Source organism: Typopeltis vanoorti, chromosome 5, assembly GCF_054136105.1.
Source record: "Typopeltis vanoorti isolate ZY-2024b chromosome 5, IOZ_Tvanoo_1.0, whole genome shotgun sequence".
Taxonomy (NCBI): domain Eukaryota; kingdom Metazoa; phylum Arthropoda; class Arachnida; order Uropygi; family Thelyphonidae; genus Typopeltis; species Typopeltis vanoorti.
The window spans coordinates 66,255,623-66,278,522 of NC_143553.1; the positions used below are offsets into that span (position 1 = coordinate 66,255,623).

Consider the following 22,900-nt stretch of genomic DNA (forward strand, 5'->3'; position numbering starts at 1 on the left):
TAAGCAGAAAATGCAGAAGAAGACAACATAAGATGAGTAGTAATACTCAGTTCCATGAGGAATACAAAAAAAGTAAAGAGAGTGACTCAAGTAAGGGTAGCAAAAGTGCATTATGAGCATCAATTTGCAAAAATCCTCTAGAGAGTTCTTTCAGTGTGTTTCCGGCAGAAAACAATGATTATGATAGGATAATAATGAATGGAGAAAATGGTATAAGAATAAATTCTGCAAAGAATATAATTCAGATATTAAATGAGCAGTTCATAAAGGTTTTTCATCTTTGTGAATGTGACACATGCAGAATTTGAAAACAGTGGAATGGGAGGAAGAGGAGAGACTAAGTGAATAAAAGGTAGATCAGGAATTGAGTAAACTTAATGTTAATAAGGCTGTGGGACTTGATGATATATCACCATGTATTTTGAGGGAATGTATCAGAGAGTTGACATCTGCCTTGAACATATTGTTTAATATGAATCTTACATTGGTACAAGGTTATACCACTTCATAAAGGAGATGATGGGCCAATCTGGGTGGTTAAAGATCAGGGTGGTTAAAGTATTGGAGTGGTTAGCAAGAACTGAGATCCAGAATTGGGTTAACAACAGTGGTATTCTCTTTGATGGACAGCATGGATTTGCTAAAGAGAAGTCATGTTTTAGCAGTAATTGACTTATTACAATAAAGTGACAGGTCCGTTGGACAAGAGAGATGAATAATACACAGTGGTATGCTTTTGAAAGGTCTTTTGGTAGTTCACATGCTAAGCTGATAGTTAAACTAGAATGGATGGATGGGGGTTAGCTGTTAGATTAGAGCATTGGATTGGAGATTGGCTAGCTGATACCTGTCAGATATTGTCAGGGATTGGATGGTATACTGGCACGGGTCTTGCGTGAAGCGGCTAAGGAATTATCAGTGCCCTTGACCATGTTGTTTAATATGAGTCTCGGGTCTGGTTTAGTCCCGAAGGCGTGGAAAGAGGGGAAAATAGTTTCACTGCATAAAGGAGGATCCAACCGACTGATCAGCATATCAGGAGTCGTTGTCAAGGTCTTGGAGAAAGTAGTCAAGGGAAAAATACAGGAATGGATTGATGAAAATGAGATACTTACATGGGACAGCATGGCTTTGTGAAGGGTAGATCATGCCTCAGTAACTTGCTCAAGTTTTATAACAAGATGACGGCAGAACTGGATAAGGGAAATGGGTTTACAGTGATACTGCTGGACCCTGGCAAAAGCGTTTGACAGGATACCACATGGAATTCTAATCCATAAACTACAACATATGGGAATGGATATAGGGTTGGTGAGATGGATAGGTGGGTGGTTGATAGAGAGATATCAAAGAGTAGTTTATTCAGGAGTAAAGTCCAAAAGATGGCCTGTGACTAGTGGTGTGCCGCAGGGTTCTGTTCTTGGACCACTGCTGTTTAATCTGTTCATTAACGATATAGCGAAGGATCTAAGTGGAACAGTTCATTTGTTCGCTGATGATGCAAAGTTGGGTAGGGCGATAGTGAATGCAGAAGATGTCAAAGTCTTGCAGGATGACTTAGATAGATTGGAATTCTGGGCTAAGGAGAATGGATGTCAATTTAATGTGACAAAATGTAAGGTTATGCATTTTGGGGTGAAAAGATTAGCAGCAGTATACCACATTGGTGGAACTGTACTCCAAGAGATTGATGAGGCCAGGGATTTGGGAGTGTTGGTGGATAGGGAGATGAAGTTTAGGGGGCACATTGCAAAAGTGGCTAAATCAGTTCATCAACTCACTTGGTTGTTGAAAAAGACTATGGCGAGCAGAGACAAGCAAGTTATTGTACCTCTGTACCGAGCCTGATAAGACCTCATCTCGACTACTGTGCCCAGATTTGGTCACCTCGGTTCCTTCTTGATAGGGAGGAGGTGGAGAGGATCCAGAGGTGAGTGTCTAAGATGATAGCAGGTCTAGGGAATGAACCATATGAGAACAGGTTGAAGATTTGTGGGTTGCAGAAACTAGTTGATAGGCGGAAAAGGGGAGATATGATTGAGACATTCAAATTGCTAAAAGGATTCTATAGGATTAATTCGGAGGATATTTTTGAGATCGGGACTGGTGGTGGGAGAACTAGGGGACACCTATGGAAGCTGGGCAAGAGTGTGGTTAGCAGGGGTGTTAGAGCTGGGTTCTTAGATGTTCTTTACTTTTAGAGTGGTAAATGAGTGGAATAAGCTGCCAGAGTCTGTTGTGGGTGCTATGACAGTCAGCGAGTTCAAGGCAAGGTATGATAGATACTGTGAGAATGTCAAATAGTTGTCGATGAGTCTAAGGACTCCCTGGAGTAATCCAAAATAATAATAATATGGGGGGGGGAGAATATCCTGGAAGAAGAAAGTCATTAGTAGTGGCCTCAATGGTCTATTTTAGGGCTATTACTGTTTAACCTGTGTATTATTGTGATATTGAGGAAGGTTTGAATGGGGATATTCATTTGTTTCCAGATGATGTGAAGTTGGGAAGAACTGTGAGGAGCAGAGCAGATCGTGGCTTCACAACAGGACTTGAATAGACTGGGTGAATAGTCACAGGAGTGAAGATGCCAGTTCATTGTTGCAAAATGTAAGATTTTAAAAACAAAGATGGGATGTAGAGTTTACACTTTGTGAAGGAAATAAGAGACTGGAGGTGATGGTGAATAGGGATCTAAAATTTTAAGAACACAATGCTAAAGCTGAGAACAGCACAATGAATTCTGGCCATGATGCAGAGAACACTGACTTGTAATGAAATTCTGGTTCCATTGTATAAGGCCTTAATTAGGCCACATATAGACTATGCACAGATTTGGTCACCTGGTTTTCAAAAGGATGAGGAGATATTGAAAATGGTTTAGAGGCTAGTGACTTAAGTGGTTTCCAGTCTCTGGAAATTTGAGTATGCTGAGAAGATGCAGTTTACAAAGTCTAGTGGATAGGAGGAGGAGGAGTGATATGATAGAGATGTTCATGTTGGTAAGAAGATTAATGTTGAAGAGATTTTTCATAGAATGGTGGGTAGGGGATAAGAAGTCATCTCTGTAAGCTGTATAAGAAGGGTGTGAGCAAAGGACTGAGAAGCAGATTTTTTTGTATACAGAGTGGTGAGTGATTGGAATGCATTCCAAGAGAGTGTGGCATGTGCAGTAAATTTTAATGTATTTAAAGCACAATCGGATGAGTTGTGTGTTTGACAGAGGGACCTCCTACGATGAGTCTTTTGCTCCCTGTGGGTTTGAGGATTGTGATAATATTAATAAAATGCCTCAATTGCTGTAGACAAAATGTTAGATTAAAATGTTGAGTTTTTTTTTTTGTTTGTTTTTAAATATGTTGTGCTATTAAGCCATCAGAAGTATCTTATTAACATGTGTAACCTACATACAAGTTTAAATAGTGCTTTGATCCATATCTGGATTGATGATCTTAGACTGGGTTGTCTGTGTTTCTTGGGGATGAGGAAGTGGTGGAGACAGTTTTTCACAGGCAGATCACTCATATAGTCGCTGCTCTATGGAATGTTCCCTTTGAGAATAAAATGAAGATTTGCAGGTTACAAAAATTTGGCTGATTGGCAAAACAGAGTCATTATGATAGAAACATAAATTACTGAAGTGGTTTTTAGAATTGAAGCGAAAGAAATTTTTCATTACATTATGCAATAGGAGATGACAAGGGGGGGGGGGGGGGCATCACTGGAAATTGTTTTTGTTTAAGATTGTAGTTAGTGTGTGTGAGGACTAGACTTTTGTTTGTAGAGTGATTAATGAGTGGAATAGATTGCAAATATTAGTCTGAATAAGTTCAAAACCTGTTGATAGATATTGTGTGGATATTGGTTATTGTGGGACTCCCATGAGATAATAATAACGATGATGGTAATAGCTGATATTATTACTAATTTTACATTTCATGCTGAAGTATTGTTGTTCTGTTATGTATTATAATTTGTGGCAGTGTATTGTATCTTTAACTGCATTCTACAAACAAAGACATTTAACTTTTATTGCATTTTCTTAAGAAAATGGAATGGTATTTAAAAGAAAAAAAATTCAATTTTTATTTTCTGAAACTTATCTATATGACTTAAATAATCTTTATAATTTAAAAAATTGTACATCTGATAATTATTTTCTTTTTCTTCATTATTTCAGCCTGTTTTGCTCTGGTTCAGGCTTCTTCCACCAACAGGTAGGCACAGTATTTCCTGCTTTCCTCCCTTTACACCAGCTTCTCTGCTCTTGCAACCAACTTGTAAAATTCAAACTTCTAAATTGATCCCAAATATATTGTTTAGTAGTCAGAATGAACTGGATGACTCTGTTTATTGGACAATGAATGATATTGTATACCAGATAAATTCTCCCAAATGTGCTTCAGTGTTCAATGAAGATTTTGATTCAAACAAGCTCTCACTTAGTTGGCATTCTAGTCGACTAGTCAGTCATCACTCTTCTTCTTCTGAAGAGTGGTATTCAGATGTGCATAACTCTCAAAGTCAAAGAACTAACATTCATAGTAATAGAAATGAAAAATACAATTCTGGAAAGAGTGTGCTAGATACAGGTCAGGGCAGAAGTCCAGATTTGCTGATGAGTGTTTCTCACCAAGATATACAGAACAAGAGTACTGCAATTCAGCCAAATGACTCCTCCTTTTCTCCATCCAGCCTGGCCAGTTCAGAGAATGAAAGGACATGGTGCTGTTTGCATGAATGTGTTATATTATGACAATGGTATCCTCTGCATGCCACCTGTGAATGCCTTCCTTTTTTTTTTCCCCTCTCTTTTTTTCCCCCTCCATCTTTTGCTTTGATGGAATTTTGTTCCGGATCTACCTCTGGTAAGCATGCTTAATACTTATATTCTGTTTAGAAATTTTTGTTATTTTTGTTGCATAATAATAATATGCAACTTTAAATTTGCATGTATTTAAGATATAATGATCACAACAGTGGATACTAAAATAGTGTGATGTTAGCTGGCATCTGCATGCATGATTGTTTAATAATTTTAATTATTTTATTCTATACAGTTTTGTTGTGCTGTATACTTTTTTGTTTTTCTATATACTTTGTTTTATTGTTTCAGTTTATTATTGACTAAATTTACTGTTTATTTTATTTATTTTTTATTTTTTAAAGATTTAACCTTGTTTAATAGTCATTTATCCTCACTGTTTATTTCTGATTTCAAGGCTCACCCTATGTGAAATATGTTCAGTTTGGGATTTAAAAATAGATTCTTGAAAAATACTGTTGAGACATTTATGTGATCTGTTCTAAAAGCATAGAAAAAGAAGATGCTAAACATTACAAACATGTTGTAGTCTTAGCATAAAAGATTATGCCTATTTATCTCCAATAAGTAGATAAAGTGTAATAAATTTTATATCTATAAAATGCAAGATATTTAAATAAATTTAAATATCTTGCATTTTAATTAAGAAGGATCTGTAAAGAGGGGTTTGTAGATATTCATATACTAGATTATGGAAGAATATGCAGATTATTATGGCTAATAGAATAAACTTTAAAAGTCTGAAAAGCTGATGTAACTGATGTTCAGGCCACTTCATATTGACTATACTAAACTTAGTGGATTACAGTCAGTCTGGAGTATAAAATCTGTCTATGGCTTCAAGTTAGCATGCTTCAGTAGTTCTGGATTTGCCTCCTAGTTGAGTAGATGTTAGACCATCATTCTTGATTGAGAATAATTTCACAGAAGCAAACTAACATGGTTACAGGTAATATTTGTTGATTGACACTGATAATTTTATTATCTATGTCAGTTGTTCCCAAACTGTGCACTGCAGCTCACAGTTTGAAATCGAAAGAACAAAAAAGTACATTTTGTAAAACAAGCATTAGAAATATTAAGAAATGATTTGCTAGCATCCTACAAGTATGTGACACTGTATGACACAAAGTTTGAAAAGCCTAGAGATGCCCTGAAAAAAAAAAAAAAAAAAAAAAAGAGAAACACTAAAGGCACCGTGAACTAAGAAAATTTAGGAACCCCTGACCTATATAATACCACCAATTTGATTACTGAGGACTTGAGGTAAGCAAAATCATGTTTGAATTCAGAGCAAGGGTCACTTAAAAGCCAAAACCAGATAACTGAAAGGACACCTCTTCTTAGTTTTTAAAGGAATGTGGAAAACTAATAAAGGTTTTTGACCTAATATCCAATCCTCACCTTCTTGTGAAGCATCCAGTTAGTAGATATCTACCTGGATAATATTTGAACAAGGATGGACTGTCAGTTTGAGAATGGCTAACCAAATTGTGTTCTTATTGGTTAAAATAAATACAGAAATGATGTTAAAACATGATGGAATTTTATTCTGTCTGTAGCACCATCTGATTAAACAAGGATCCTGCTGTTTTCATCATTGAGCCCAGGCAAACAGTGAAAGTTGGCTACTGGGATAAACTCTGATCCATCCTCATCAGAATTCATGATAGCACCATTAACATAAGAAGTATTGATGGAAAAGAAGTGGTCTTGGAGAAGAATTAGAGAAATACCATGTTGGCATAATTGGGGTTATAGAAGACAAAAACAGGTGAAACTCATAAATACAAATACAATGTGTTATACTCAGGCTATAATGATTAGAGAAAAGGAGTAGCTATAATATTCAACACTAAACACAAGAATAAAATTTGAGATGTAAACAGTAGAGTGGGAAATGAATATCAGACATACATGTTTGGGGAAATGGAAAAAAGAAAGCTACTAATAATGGTAAGTACCTGCTGGATTCATTATAACACCATGTTCCAACATAAAGATATACATAAATTCATATAGAGAAATACAACAAATAAGAAGTCTCATCGACCATGCTGTTGTTGATAGTCATATCTGTCTGCTGGTTCAGGACATGAGAATGTTCAGGAGATTTGAAATAGGAAGCAATCACCATTTAGTTTTGAGCAAGATAAAAAGGAATTTCATATTGAAATGAAAATGTTTAAATAAACTTTTAAAGACTCAAAGTCAAGCATCTTTCATAGACAAACGGACTCAAATATTCAAGAAAAACATGAGAGTTTGAAAAAGAACCAAACCTTGGAGACTTGTTTTGCACACTCCAAAGAAAACATTGAGCCACATTTTCACTTTCTTATATTCTCTTATTTCTATATTCTTCCAAAACACATTCTGACTTACTTGCTAGGAACTTTTGATCTAACTTCCCCGAATCCAACGTGGCATTCTGATTTCTCTATACTTGCAGACAACTTCACTACAGGGATAGAGAAATCAGAACTCCATGAGAGAAGGTTGCACTCCATGGTGGATTCAGGAAGTTGAAGAGGCAGTCACGTAAAAGAAAAAAGCATATCAAAAGTTCCTATCAAGAAAGTTAGTATATGATTTGAGGAATGTATAAAAAAATGTACAAAAGGAGTATGTAAAGGTAGCTAAGTGGAAATCATGGGAAGATGTTAATATGAATATGGAAGGTAAATATCAAGAAGATAGCAAAATGTTCTGTAGGTTATAGAAAGCATAGAAATGGATGAGAAAGTACTGTAAAGGAATAAAAAATTATAAAGATGATATGAAGATAAAGATATTCTAGATGACCAGAGTAATTACTTTGAAAGATTGCCAAATGACACAAGAAGTGATAGAATGGTAGTAGAAAGTATTCAAGGGGAATGCAATCAGAAGTACTTGTCAATTGCTTGAGGTAAAGAAACTAGACATGTTCGGATGTGGAGGTATAAAGGTTTTACAGTGGTTGCACTGCATAATTCAAAAAGGCCTGGTCTGAAGGTCACATTCCAGATGATTAGCCAGAGTTCTCATAGTACCCATTCATAAAAAAGAAAAGTAATCTGAAAAGTATCAGATTTTCATTTTAAGACAAAGATTTAAAAATCATAGGAATATAACAAGGATCTGTATTTAAATTTCATAGGTATGACATGTGACATATGATATTCAAAGGCATATGACATGGCACCAGAAGAAAAGCTGTTCACTATGCTACACTTTTGTGGTGCAAGTGGGACATTATATCCAGCAGTACACAGTACATATTTAAGTTACAAGTCTGCAATTAGAATTGAAAGGAGTGCATGAAGATGGTTTGATGTAAAATTTAGAGTGAGACGATGGTGCATGTTAACTCCACAATTATTGATCATCTTTATGAATCACACTATGTAAGAAAGTAGCAATTAGGCATGATATCAAAATTGGAGATGTTCAACTCAACTCTTTACTTTATGCAGATGATATTATACTCTTAAACAAACTCAGTATAAGTCTGCAGGATTTCTTAACTCAATTGAATAGCTACTATGACAAATTTGGTCTGAAAACTAGCAGTAAAAAGACAAAGATTATATACAAATATGCAATGACATTGAAAACATCAGCTATATTCTGAATGGGAAACATTTCAACTATTTAGCCACAATTTTTAGAGAAGATGGAAAATTAAATATGGAAATAAACAGTAGCATAAACAAATCTGGAATGGTAGGGCATCACTTGAATAAATTTATATAGAATAAGAGAGAAATTAGCCAAAACACTAAACTAGCAGTATACTGAGAGGTGGATTGAAAATGAAACATTTAAATCAAAGACTATAGACCACAAATATGAGAGTTCTGAGAATTAGGAGCATGAACAGATGGATGGCATCAATGGGAGAATCTTATCAAAAATGAAGATATTTAGAAGGAACTTAACATTGTTAGCATTCAGCAATGTATGAGCAGAATTAATCTCAGGTCGCATAGTAATTAAACAGAATTGGAGAGGAAAAGTTATTGAAACAAGCATTTTGCAAGCATGGCAGGGGAAAAGGCCCAGAGGAAGACAGGGATCTATGTGGACTGATGCAGTTCCTTCAAAAACCAAAATATAATATATTATATTATATTTAATATAATATAATATATTATATTATAATATAATATATGACAGTATTGGAATCCTAAATTAGTCTGTTACAGATAACAGGCTAATTTAGAGGGAAATTGTTGAGAGGAAGTTAGTAATAATGTGTAAATTTTTCTTGTAGTGCTACTATAGTATCCTGTATACAGAATATACATATATCAGAAATTTGATGCCGTTTTCTTTCTCTTTTTTGTACTTCTCCAACCATGTACTATGATTAATCTGCTCATGATTATGCCATCATATGGAGTCCTTAGCAGATGTGTTTTGAATGCCTGTTCAACTAAATTGTATACTGGACAGACTGATGTGGTAATGGCCATACATTAGGAAGATTCCAGATTAGCTAGAGAAAAAAAAATAATAGTCTTGTTACTGTTCTGCCTGTTGTGCCGTGAGGTAGTCTGAATATTGTTCTTAAGAATAAGCTATCAAGACCACAACTTATAGGTAATCAGATGAATTATGCTACTTATGTATGAATTCATTTGCTACACATCCCATTTTCAGGATATTCCATTTTCCACAGGTGGATTGACACCCACACATTTGGACAGATACCATGGAAAAATTTGGGTTGTCCTTGAAAAGTCTTAGTGATTTTAACTTACCATTAATAAGGGAATAAAATCTGAAATAAGGATAGATTATCCTCTAGGCCTAACTCATATAAAGTTAAGGCACTATCACTAGTCCTTTATGGTGATTTGAATACACTGAGAATGTGGTCATAGGATAATGGTTGCATTTTAATGTGGCAAAGTGTAAGGTGGCACTTTAGGCTGAAGAGATTGCAAACTGTGTTATGGGATTGCACTGCAGGAAATTGATGGAGCTAAGAATTTTAAGATGATGGTGGTAGACAGGGGTAGTCAAAGCTCAGAGGACCTATTGCAAAAGAAGGCAAAATAGCTTAAAGCAACGGTCGGCAATCTTTTCAGACTCGCGGGCCACATTCAACTTTTCTTTTTAATAATTGGACCGCATGCGTTTAATTAAGCGAAAATAGTAAGTGAAAAAAATATTTGTGTTATCAATTTTTAGTATATCAGTCTTTAAAGACAGTGCTTCCTAAACTTATGGATGTAAAGACCTGTTTGGAAAAATTAAAATATTCCACGGCCCCCATCGAAAAAAAAATCGTAATACAGACATATTATATATTTATTGCATTTATATTCAATACAAAACATACACAGTGAGTATTGCAAAAATCAAATGCAAATATTACATTTTTAGCATCTTACATACACATTTGACATGGCACATTATCTTATATTTTTATATATACATAGATAGATAAATAGATAATATCTATCTCATTAGTCTTAAAACATTTTAAATTTGTTTTCATTATTTCACGGCCCCCTCAACAAAACTAACGGCTCTCAAGGGGGGACGCGGCCCACAGTTTGGGAAGTGCTGTTTAAAAACACAGAAATATTTAAAATACAAGATATGAAACAAGCATAAAAATGAAACTCATTGAAAAATTATTATCACGTAAAAACAAAGTAATATAGATTATGCATCACAATATATGTGTGTCTCCCTGCTGTTTTGGCAAGCATCGAAAAATATTTTGGATATTTTCTAACAAAAATGCATTCTTTAATGTGCGCCAAAATCTCGGTTGTCATCAGATGAAGTCGCCTTTGTAGATTATTTAAATAATTCAACATACAGGCCACATGCCATGTAAATAAGGTCTTTTATGGGCCACCGGTTGCCAACCCCTGGCTTAAAGGATCACTTGGATGTTATGAAACACATTAGCATACACAGATATGGAGGAGATGTTGGACAGGGAGTGTGCATAGATTTGATTGCAGAGTTTCTATATGTAGAAGTATGGAGAGGATTCAGAATTGAATGACTGGTTGGTGAAGTGCTTTTGATGAGGATAGACTGAAGGTTTGACAGTTCCAAAGTTTAGCTAATAGATGGAAAAGAGGGATATGATAGAAATATATAAGTAAGGGGTTTTATAGAGTAGATTCTAGAGGAATTTTCAATACATGTCTGGATGGGAAAGAACAAGGTATAATTGGAGGTTGTGAATTGTTTAGTTAGTAAAGCTTTTTTTTTTCTGCATGAAAAGTAGTGGATGAGTGGATGGCCTCTGGTTCCCCTCTCACCAGAAGAAAATAAATTATTTATTTTGTTCTATTAGTGTTGTTTATACCTTAAAGCACTATTATGAATAATTTTCAAACATGAATGCCATTTACATTTCATGTCAGTCACTGTACTGGTTTTCAAAAGTACTGGAAGCATCCAATAAAACTTGAAGTAGTACTTCAAGTACTGTTCAACACTGCTTGTGTGTTTTGAAGAATAATTATAAAATTGCTAATACTTTAGTATGTAATGATAAGGATTATCATGCCTTCCTTAGGCATAATTCTAATCATTTTTATTATCTCTTTTTGTTAAGTTTTTAGCTGAATGAAACCTCATAGAACGTTGTGTTTCTTTATCTAAAGAAAAAACAAATTGGTCCACTAAATCAATTTAATTTTTATAAAATAATTTAATAAAACTATCTACAAAGGTATTTCCAAAAATAAGTACTTTTATGTGAAAGACTTCATTACTGTAGAAATAAATGCACATATGACATAGGTTGACTTGAGTATGCATATTACTTTCCTGTATAGTTACCAAAGATATTTGTGCATTTGAATCACAATCTCAAGGCATCTCTCCAGATATAAGAAATTAAATATTTTTAACAAGGAAGCAACAGCATGCTGTACATAACTAATGGCTAAAAAATTGCTTGCAGCTGGATGCATACTTTTGGTTGTTCATAAAGATGGAAATCAATGGACAAGATCAGGACTGTGGTGGCAGACATTAAAAGACAATACACTGAAGTCAAATCTATTTCTGTGATATGATGTTTGTTCTACATATACTTCTAAAATACTTCCACACTATATGATGTCGATGTGATGTTGTTACCTTATTTTTTAGAATGTTCTTTTCTTTTATTCTGCCTATCTTGAATTTTAACTCCTTATTGTGCACAAAATATCAAAATTATTTTTATTTTTGACATCTTCAATTTATTTGCTTTCATTTTACTGAAAGGAAATAAATCAAGAGTCAATTCTTCATGAGTCATTTCCATCCGACAGAATTAATCCTTCTTTTGTCTGTATAACAAACAACTTTTATTATTAATAGGATAACTCAACTGGCTTTTATTGGTCGGAGTTTGATACAACTGGTAACCCACTAGTTTCACCAAGTTAACTAGTGGCGAAACTAGTTAGTTACTAGTTGTATCAAACTCCGACCAATAAAACTCAGTTAAGTTATCCTATTAAATTAATTTTGTGGTCGAAAACAACACACTGATCAACTTTTATTGTTATTATGACTGTGTGTCCGTAGTGTTGCAACTCATTATTGGAGTTTCATTCTATGAGATCCAAGTCAGTCATATAGCATCTAGTTGTTTGTGACATATGATGACCTTTTAACATAGGTTCTCTCTCTCTCTCTCTCTCTCTCTCTCTCTATATATATATATATATATATATGTCTTTTCCTTCAACCATTGTAACTTTATAGTAGTAAGTTCCTTTACACTGTTCATCACAAGTATTTTGCTATCTTCCTTTCTTATCATGCCCTCTATCTTCCATAATATAACTGCTTTTCCAGTGTTTCATCTCCTTGATGAGTATGTCTAGAATACATTAACTTCTTAGCAATCAATGCTTCCAAGGAACATTACATTTTCATGTTCTCTAAAACCTTTTTTAGTTGTATCCACAAATTACATAATTTAGATATTATTTCTGGAAATTTTCCATATTACTCCTCTAAATTAATATTAATTTTTATGGCTATTTTGCTATTTTTCTTTAAAAAGGGATACTCCTAAAGAAAAATAGCCATAAAAAAATTAACATAATTTAGTTTGTTTCCTTTTTAGTGATCCTACTTTCATATTCATACATCACCACCAGAATGATCAGGGCTCAAATTATGCAAAACCCTACTCACCAGACAAAAAATGCCCAAGATTTGCTGTCTTTTTTAATGATGTGTCCCAGTAAGAGCCACCATAGCGATGCCCTTTGATTGGAAAAACCTGAGTTCACATCCTCTCTAAGATGTGAAGAACCTTTATCAAAACTTTTCAACCTCAGTATGAAACCAACCAACTTACCTTCATAACTGAGGTAGAAGAGCTTTTCCTCTCTGAAACCTGGGTTTTTCCATCCTGCAAAGCATACAAACTGGCCAGAAGAACACATGTAATTTACATATATGGAATACTATGGAATAAGGATTAACCATCCTATTTCATCAGATCTGGTTGCAAAAACTTCATAGTTTGCGAATAAAGTAAAACAGGAAGGAAGGAAGGAAAGATCACTCAATAAATCATTAGGAATTCCACAAAATGATTAATAGTTCTGTACAGTAGTGGGAGAATTTTTTTTTATTAAATAAAAAAAATATTCTATTTTGTCCAGTGTGCAGCTGCTTGCTAGGGCTAGCAAAATGTACTCATCGTGGGTGAGTGGATTTATCGAGCCTGGGAATGACTGTTGCTTTCCACTAGTAGTGATATATGGTATGGATAAATAATTCCAGATTTTGTGGTCTCACTAACATCTTTATCTTTCATAAATTTTGTCAAAATTTAACAGTACTTTTTCTTCATAGCTATCCTTCTTTGAATTTAATTTTCACACATTCCATCATTTGTTATTCTCTCTCCCAGGAAATCATAACTTTCAGCCACTCTATTTATCTCCCTCAGTTATAAATTCATCCAAGTTTCCAGAAGCCAGCACTTTTGTCTTACTGATATTTAAATTAATCTTTCTTTTTTGCTTTCCTTCTTACCTAATGGAATCAGCCACTTCAGATATTAGTTTCTTCCATGAGGATTGAATCATATACATATTTTAGATTATTTATCTACCTTAAATCTTAATTCCTGCTAGGTCTTTATTTGAATCAGTAATTCTCATAACATATCTGCAAGATTCCAGGTAACCAGTGGTGTGTCTGAAGGATCAGTCCTTGATCCATTGTTATTCAATCTGCAGTTTGCTGCTTGTTTGCAGCTATTTACTGATCATTCAAAGATAGGTAGGGTAATCAAGAATGCTGCTGATATGCAGTACTTGCAGAATGATTTGAACATGCTGCAACTCTGAGCATGTGAAAATGGCTGTCATTTCAATGTTAATAAATGTAAGGTCATGCACTTTGATGTGATTAAATATCCAGTGTCATATTATATTGGTGGGATTATGCTTGAAGAAACTGATGAGGGATTTTGGAGGTTTTAATAGACAGGAAGTTGAAGTTCAAGGGTCTTATTGCAAAAATTGTAAATACAACACAGAGAATAATGGCAATGCTGAAATGAATCTTGACATGTAAAGATAAGGAAATCATTTTGTCTCTTTACAAGGCCTTGATAAGACCTCACCTGGACTATTGCATGCAGGTCTGGTCTGGTTTCCATGATGATTCTGATACAGTGGAGAGAGTGCAAAGGAGAGTGTCAAAAATGATATCAGGATTGAGGAATATTGATTATGAAGACATTTGTATGCTGCAGATACTAGCAAACAGGAGAAAGAGGGGTGATATGATTGAGACTTATAGTAGATAGAATTTTTTTATTTTTTGGAGGGTGTGAAAAGAATGAGAGGGCATCCATTGAAGTTGAGAATGAAGGCTGTCAAGAAGGGGGGTGTTGGGGATAGATTTTTCTCTCATAGTTTCTCTCATAGAGTAGTGCGTGATTTGGAATGGATTGCCTTGGATGTTGTGTGTGTACAAGTCATGTGAATGAATTCAAGAACCGGTATGACAGCTGGTGTGAATAGTATTTCCACCCTTGATGAGTTCCTGACTCCCTTGAGGTCTCTCTTAATAATAATAATAATAATAATAATAACTCTCAGTATTTTTTTATAAGGTTGTATTATATACCCCTCCTCATTCCTTTTCCAAAGATTGTTTTTTTCTTGTTGATAATACAGTTCTTTGATTAAGTGAATTAGATGTCCAGATATTCCATTTACTCTCATCACATTGCCTATTACAATCAACACGGTTTCTCTAAGTAGAGAAACTCGATAATTTCTCTACCTTGCCTAACACATCTCTCTTTTTCTTTTGACTTTTCTCTATTCACATATGTTTCCAGCCATTTTTGATTACTTATAATTTTACTTGCATGTATGAATTATTACAATATTACAGAATTATTGCATTGCAATAATTCTGTAATTCTCACGGTCTCGGATTTTACTCTATTGGAATTCGAATGAATCTGATGTTTTCCAGTCACAAGGTCATTATATTTTCTTCCAAATCTTTTGACAAATTTCAGTTAATATCTTTACTACTTTGTCTCCTTGACTGTTGTCAGCAGTCCACTGATGCTCTGTCAGCTGCAGGAGATTTCCCTTTTTGCCAGCTGTTCCAGAGATTTCATCATCTCTGCATCATGAAATGATGTAGAGATCATGATCATTAATCTTTACATCACTTCATGATGTAGAGATGATGAAATCTCTGAAACATGAATTATTGAGAGATCATGAAATCTCTCCTACCAAATTCTCCATCAGTGTCAATATCTTATACAATTCCTCTATGCTCTCTCTCCACTCCATGGTGAGCTTGAGATAGGAGTGTTGGTAGCTTGCTCCACCTTTGCAAGGAGTCGCTCGGTGTTGTACCACTTTACCCCAGTCCTGAAGATACTTTCAGGCACAAACTTTGTTTGCACACACTTGGATAAAGGATTAAACTAAATTTATTATTATACACATATATTACATAAAAAAAAATGAAGTATGTAATAAAAAATGCTTATATTTTGTGATGAGTGTTTCATCACATCAAAGTGAATATATACACACACACACACAAAAAAAAAATGAACAATCACATGAAGTAAGAATGGAATATAATAGCAGGTGTTAAAGAACTCTCCAGCCAGTCACATGATACTATTGGGAACCTATTGGGAAATTGTAGATATAGTTATTATCACACAACAATAAATAAATAGCCAGTGAGCAAAGACAGCTCGTTACAGAGATGAAAACTAAAATGACTTTAAAATAATGGATTTAGTAAATGCTTTCTTTCTACCCCTCTCTGGCCAGTCACTTGATACTATTAGGAATCCCATGGAAAATTGTAGATATAGTTATTAAGACACAGTAATAAATAAATAGCCAATAGACAAAGGAGCATACAGCTGTCGTTACAGAGAAGAAAACTAAAAAGACTTTAAAAGGAAGAATTTAGTAAATTAAAAATAAAATTAGATTAAAAATTAATTTATGCTATTTGCATAAAAATTGTATATCAAGTACATATACAATTAATAGATTATTCAAGTAAATCAGACACTGACTTGTAGAAGTAAGGAGATTCTAATTATGTTGTATAAGACCTTGATTAGGCCACACATGGACTACTTTGCTCAGATTTGGTCACCTGGTTTTCAAAAGGATGAAGAGATGCTGGAAAGGATCCAGAGGCAATTGACTAAGGTAATTTCTGATCTCTGGAATTTTGAATATGAAGAAAAGTTGAGAAGATACAAATTACATAATCTTGTTATTATTATTATCTCCATGGAGTCAGAAGACTCATTGCGGGAGATCCAAACTATCAAAACAATATCTATCATACCTCTTCTTGAATTCATTTACAGATGAAGAACTCACAATTGAGTCATTCCATTCATTCACCACTCTCCAAGCAAAAAAATCTAGTTCTCACACCCTTGTTAATCACATTTTTCCTTAATTTCCAGGGATGACCTCTTGCTCGTCCATCGCTATCACACAGCTGAAATATTTCCCCTTCATCAGTCTTATAAAAACCTTTTAGTAATTTAAATGTTTCTATCATATCCCCCCCCCCCCTCTTCTCTGCCTATCAACCAACCTCTGCAATCCACAAATTCTCAATCTATCAATACAGGGAGCATTTTTTAGACCACTCACCAACTTAATCATTCCCCTCTGAACCCTCTCCACCACCTCCTCATCTCTAAGGAATCCAGGCAACCAGACTTGAGCACAGTAATCCAGATGTGGAAGTATCAACACCTTAAGAGGAATAATAATCTCTTTATCTCTGGATGTTAGTGTGTTCTTCAATAACCAAGTAATCCTATGTGCTATCTTGGACACCTTAGCAATGGTCCCTCTGAATTTCAACTCCCTATCCACCAACACCCCCACGTCCCTAGCCTCATCAATCTCTTGGAGTACCATTCCATCAATGTGGTATACACCTGGTAATCTTTTAAACCCAAAATGCACAACTTTATGCTTTTCCACATTGAACTGACATCCATTACCTCTTGACCATTTTGCCAGCTTATTTAAATCATCCGGCAAACTCTCAACATCAGCTTGATTTTTTGTTCTGCTACCCAACTTTTGCATCATCAGCAAACAACTGAATATCTCCCTTCAAGGCATTTCCTATATCATTTATGTACAAATTAAATAATAACGGCCCAAGCACAGAGCCCTAAGGCACACTACTTTCTGGTATCTCTCCATGAGCCATTCTCTTATCCATATCACCAGTTCAGTGTCATCCCCATCTGCTCTAATTTGCTCAACAGTATTCCATGGGGTATCCTGTCAAAAGCCTTAGCAAAATCCAGAAGTATCACTGTGTAGCCATTCCCCTTGTCCAACTCAGATGCCATTCTATTATAAAAAGTTAATAAATTGCTAAGGCAAGACCGACCTTTAACAAAACCATGTTGACCCCTATAGAGTATCATATTCTGATCCACCCATTCTTGAATTCTGTCCTTAACCGACTTTTTCAATACTTTCACCACTACTCCTGAGATGGTGATTGGTCTGTAATTAACTTCCGCAGTCTTAGAGCCACCTTTATGCAAAGAAACCGCTTTGCCTTCCTTCCACTCCCTAGGGACTGTACCAGAATTCAAACTTAAGTTAAATAACCAGGAAAGAGGCATTGACAATTCCTTTGCACATTCGCATAACACCCATGCTGATTTTGAATTACCCTTGATCTCATTGGCTAAAGTCTTCTCATAATCTGATTTAGCTTTTCTTACTATGCTGGTAACCATCCTAGCTTGAGCCGTGTACTGATCACCTTTCTCCTTGTAAATTCTCCATAACATTTTCTTTTTTTGCTGATCGAGTGTGATACTACTACTCATCCATCTAACGCCTACCTTGTTTATCTTCCTGACCATGAGAATACATTCTGATATTGCCTTCCTCAGATACCTGCTGATTATATCCCATGCACACTAACATCTTTCCTCTACAATATTTTCTGCCATGGGACGGCTATAAGCTCACTCCGAAGCTTGTTATAATTACCTAACCTGCAATTCTGTATATATCCCTTCTTAAGAGAGAAATCCACAAATTTTGCAACCTCTCAAGTCAATACCACATGATCACTCTCACCAATCGGAGGTAACGAGGACACCTTATGCATATGTCCTCTGAACCTATGACCAGATCCAACACTCTCACACCACATGTCCCTTCAGTTATGTGCTGTTTCAAGTAATTATCTCTTAGAAGGTGTATGATTTCCATTTCTTTTTTTGCCATGTGATATTTCTTTCTTCCAATTGATATCATCATAATTAAAATCTCTCCATAATAATCACTAACCCTGCACTCATTGCTCTAATTTGCTGATGCATAAATTCAACATCACCCCTTGTGTATCCCCTGGCCTATAGCAGCAACTAGCTGTACATTTGGTTGTGTTGGTCACTATTTCACACCAGACCATCATTCACACGTCTATCCTCTTGATATACTATGTTTTTTGGCTGCAACTTATTATAAGATTAACTTCGAAGAGGTTTTTAATAAAATGGTGGGAGATTGGGAGAGAACAATAAATCATCCCTGGTAGCTGTATAAGGCGTAAGGGAGTGAGAAGCAGATTTTTTGTATGGAGAATTGTGAATGATTGAAATGCATTGCCTGAGATTGTGATGTCTACAGAGAATTTGACAGTGTTTAAGGCATAATGTGATGAGCTGTGTGTATGGCAAAGGGACCTCCTTGAGGCTTTAGGATAATAATAATAATAATTTAGTTTAATATTAAACTTACACGTGTATACATTACACACAACATATGTAATAGATAATCTATTTAAAAATAATAATAATTATACTTGTTAAAAAACGTTTAATTTTCTTGACCAAAAAAGCTCTGGAAAAACTTTTATTGGGATTATATTGATCAAGTGTATATAATAAACAACTAAGTTATACCAACTAGTTTCACCAACCAAGTCTGTTGGCATCTTAAGGGTACATAACTGATGTAAGGCACTAAAAAGTAAAAAACTGTTACAAACTAAAATCAACCGATTCCAATATTGGAAATAAATAATCGATTCCAATATTGGAATCGGTTGATTTTAGTTTGTAACAGTTTTTTACTTTTTAGTGCCTTACATCAGTTATGTACCCTTAAGATGCCAACAGACTTGGTTGGTGAAACTAGTTGGTATAACTTAGTTGTTTATTATATTCACGTGATCAATATAATCCCAATAAAAGTTTTTCCAAATAATTATACTTTCTTGCATTTATAATTTTATCAGCAAAATAAACCAATAATTATAAACAATTAAACTTGGCACATTCTAATTAAATACTGAGTATACAGCAGCGAATAAATTAATCCAAACACTCACATTTTAAACAACAATTTTAATTTCACTAGAAAATAAGTACAAAAATTAAACTCCAACTTTACCTAATAATTTATATGTTCTCCTCTGTTCTTAATAAGTTCATTAACTTGCTTAAGCATGGATTCTACCAACATAGAACACATTTTTCTTATTTCTGCATCTTGAAAACATACTTTTATAATGGATTGTATTAAGTTATCCTTTGTATTACAATTTAATTTTAAGTCTCTTTTTCACCCACAAATTTTCTATTGGATTAATGTCAGTAGAGGTTTCCTAGCCATTGAGGAACCCTTTCACTTTTTTTTTTTTTTAAGCATGGTATGGAGCGAGTTCCTGTTGGAAGATGAGTTCTTTGTCTTTCTGAACCTGTGGGACCACTTTTCTCTAATATTTTCATGCATTACTCACTTTTCATCATACCATCAACGGGCATAAGTGATCCTGGACAGTCATGTGTAAAACAATCCCAGAACATCTTTTTAGCTGGGTGTTTAAGAGCTTGTTGAAGATGGGCGGGAGAAGTTTTCCCAGCCACTGATTTGTGAACATAGAGTACTCGCTCTCCTTGGATAGAAATGGCTCTCATCTGAGACTATGACCTTTTTCCACTTCTCAACAGTCCAATCTTTGTACACTTTTGCCCACTGGAGCCCCATTTTCTGCATAGCAGAAACAGTTGTTTTCTTTTTTGGTCTGTTTGCAGGCCTCCCTGATTCCTACAATTTTCAGCAGACTGTCATGTCAGAAACATTAATTTCACTAGCTGCCAAGTCTCTATATATGCAACAGACAATCTTGGAGTCATTTTGCTTTATCTAACTAGTAAACAATCTTGGGTAAGTGTAGTTTTCCTTTTCTGTCAGGAGAAAAGATACTTGTCTCCTTAAACCCTCTTTAAAATCACATTAACAGTACCCAAACCAACACCACACTCATTGGCAATTTGTCATTGAGTTATGATGTGTGCTGAGAAAGAGTATATCTTTTTGAACACTTTCTTGGAGATGTATCCATTTTATGGCTACACAACATGAATAAAACACTATGAATGTCAACTTGTTTACACTATTAAAAATGCACAATACTATAAATAAACATCTTAGAGACAGTTAAAACATGCAACAATCAACCAAAATAGTGAACTAAAACCAAAACCGAAAATTGAAACAAAACAAAATTATTGTGAACTGAAACAAAAGCAAAACCAAAAACTTGACAAAAATTCAGCTTGTTCAGATGTACTTGTTCTCTACTATATCTATGTGACTTATTCTTTGAACACCTTTACCTCTTAAGTAGGTACGCAATTGTAATATAGTATTGTCCTAAGCTTAGTTTCACAGCTCCCAACATGAATTAGTTTAGTGTAATTAAATGCATGAAAATTTTACATAACTCAGATCCTTTTTAATACTGTTATTTAAAAAAAAATATCTTGCAAAGACAAGTCAGACAGGATCGTGTGACTGAGTGCATTGTCAAAAGTGAGTGGCTCCACATTGAGTACTACTACCTACTTTCTTGTTTTTATGAATTTTATTATTTGTCTTCTGTGTTAAATTATTGTTTGTGGATAATTTATATAAATTCACCCTTAATCATGAATTATAACAAAAGAAAAACAGAGTTGTGATGAACTGTGTCACATATATTTTAAACCCATCTTAAAGGAAAGAAAGTCTTTTTCTGTATAATTGCATGTAATGTATAGTGAGAATTAAAGAACATTATCCACTTATATTCCATGATGAGATACTCATCATGGAATATAAGTGTTTTATATTAAATACTTTTATTTTTCTTTATAAAAGTAAAATAAAATTTGTTTGTATATAAGTTAATCATGTCTGTGAATTACATTAGTCATAATAATCGTACTCTCTCCATCTGTTTTTTACTTCTGTCAAATTTTTCCCAAATTACTTTTTATGATGACTCCCAATTTCCATCAGATTAAACTTTCCTGTAACTGCATTTATCTTTCTTAAAAAAAAAAAAAAAAAAAGAAAGAAAGAAAGAAAAAAGAAAAGAGCTCTTCTCTTCTTGTGATGTTACTTTCTTTAGTTTTCTTGAATCTTTTGTTTAAATGCTTCTCTTTATCTTTCCTAGCATGTCTCTAAATATCTGCATTCAAATAGCTGTGAAAACTTTTCTTTGTTTCTCTGAAGTTTTGATTTTTTTTTCTTTGTCTGTTATTTGAATAGCCTCTTCTGATGTGCATACTTGCATTAATTAAAGTCTTTCTCATTGATTTAATTAGTCCTTCTTTGCTTCTTCTCTTAGTGTATACAGTAAAAACCTCATTTTACAGACCTACTTCGTTCCAGAAGGCTGTTCATATAATGAAAAGTTCATAATGCAAGACTCATAGTAATTAATGTAAAATAAATTAAGCCATTCCACATGAAAAATTTTCACCTATTATCATAATTAAAATAAAATAAAATAAAAATAGGAATACAACATGAACCTTACCTTTACTGAAGATATATGGAGAGGGGGAGGGAGGAAATTATTGTTTTCAAAGTGAGTCACCCTCCATAAAATGTCATGTAACTGTGTCCCTCTGGTGTCACTGCTCTTTTCTGTCTTTTTCTGAGCGTACTACATTGTGATTCTTTAGCTTTCATTACAAACTTATCTAGAGTTGTCTGGGTTTGTCTTGTTCTTAAAATTTTTTCTGAAATATGTAATATTATCATCATTAACCATGTTAACACTGTTATTAACCATAGGTACATCAGGGTGCCACTTTTCTACAGTGGTTTGAATTTTTTCACAATGGAAGCATAGCTCTTTAATTTTAGTAGTGGAAATGGTTCACTTACTGCCCCCCCCCCTCTGAAAAGTAGTTCCTTAACAACGTCCTCATGCTGCTCCTTTTGCAGTTCTTTCAGCTCCTCAGTGGTAAGTTCCCTTTGATGATCTTCCACCAACTCCTCTACATTAGCATTGTCCACTTCTAATCCCATGGATCTGCCCAGACACACAATTTCATCAACCACAGATTCTGCTGGCTCTGCAGGTAAATCTTCAAAATCTGTGCCTGTCGCACACTCAGGCCACAATTTTTTCCAGGCTGAGTTCATAGTTTTCAAAGAAACTGCCCCCCCCCCCCCCACCGCCAATGCTTTATTTATAAGCTTTAAGCAATGCAAGATGTTAAAGTGCTTTTTCCAAACATCCCTGAGGGTC

The 22,900-nt window shown here is 34.5% G+C and overlaps 1 protein-coding gene across 1 annotated transcript in view; it reads left to right on the forward strand.

Moving 5' to 3' along the window:
* 5PtaseI (inositol polyphosphate-5-phosphatase A) overlaps positions 1–22,900 on the forward strand; it is a 458,282-nt gene that overhangs the window by 413,811 nt on the left and 21,571 nt on the right. The window contains exon 15 of the mRNA XM_090393013.1: positions 4,181–4,725. Coding sequence (XP_090249139.1) covers positions 4,181–4,725 — 545 coding nt within the window. The remainder of the gene's footprint in view (positions 1–4,180; positions 4,726–22,900) is intronic.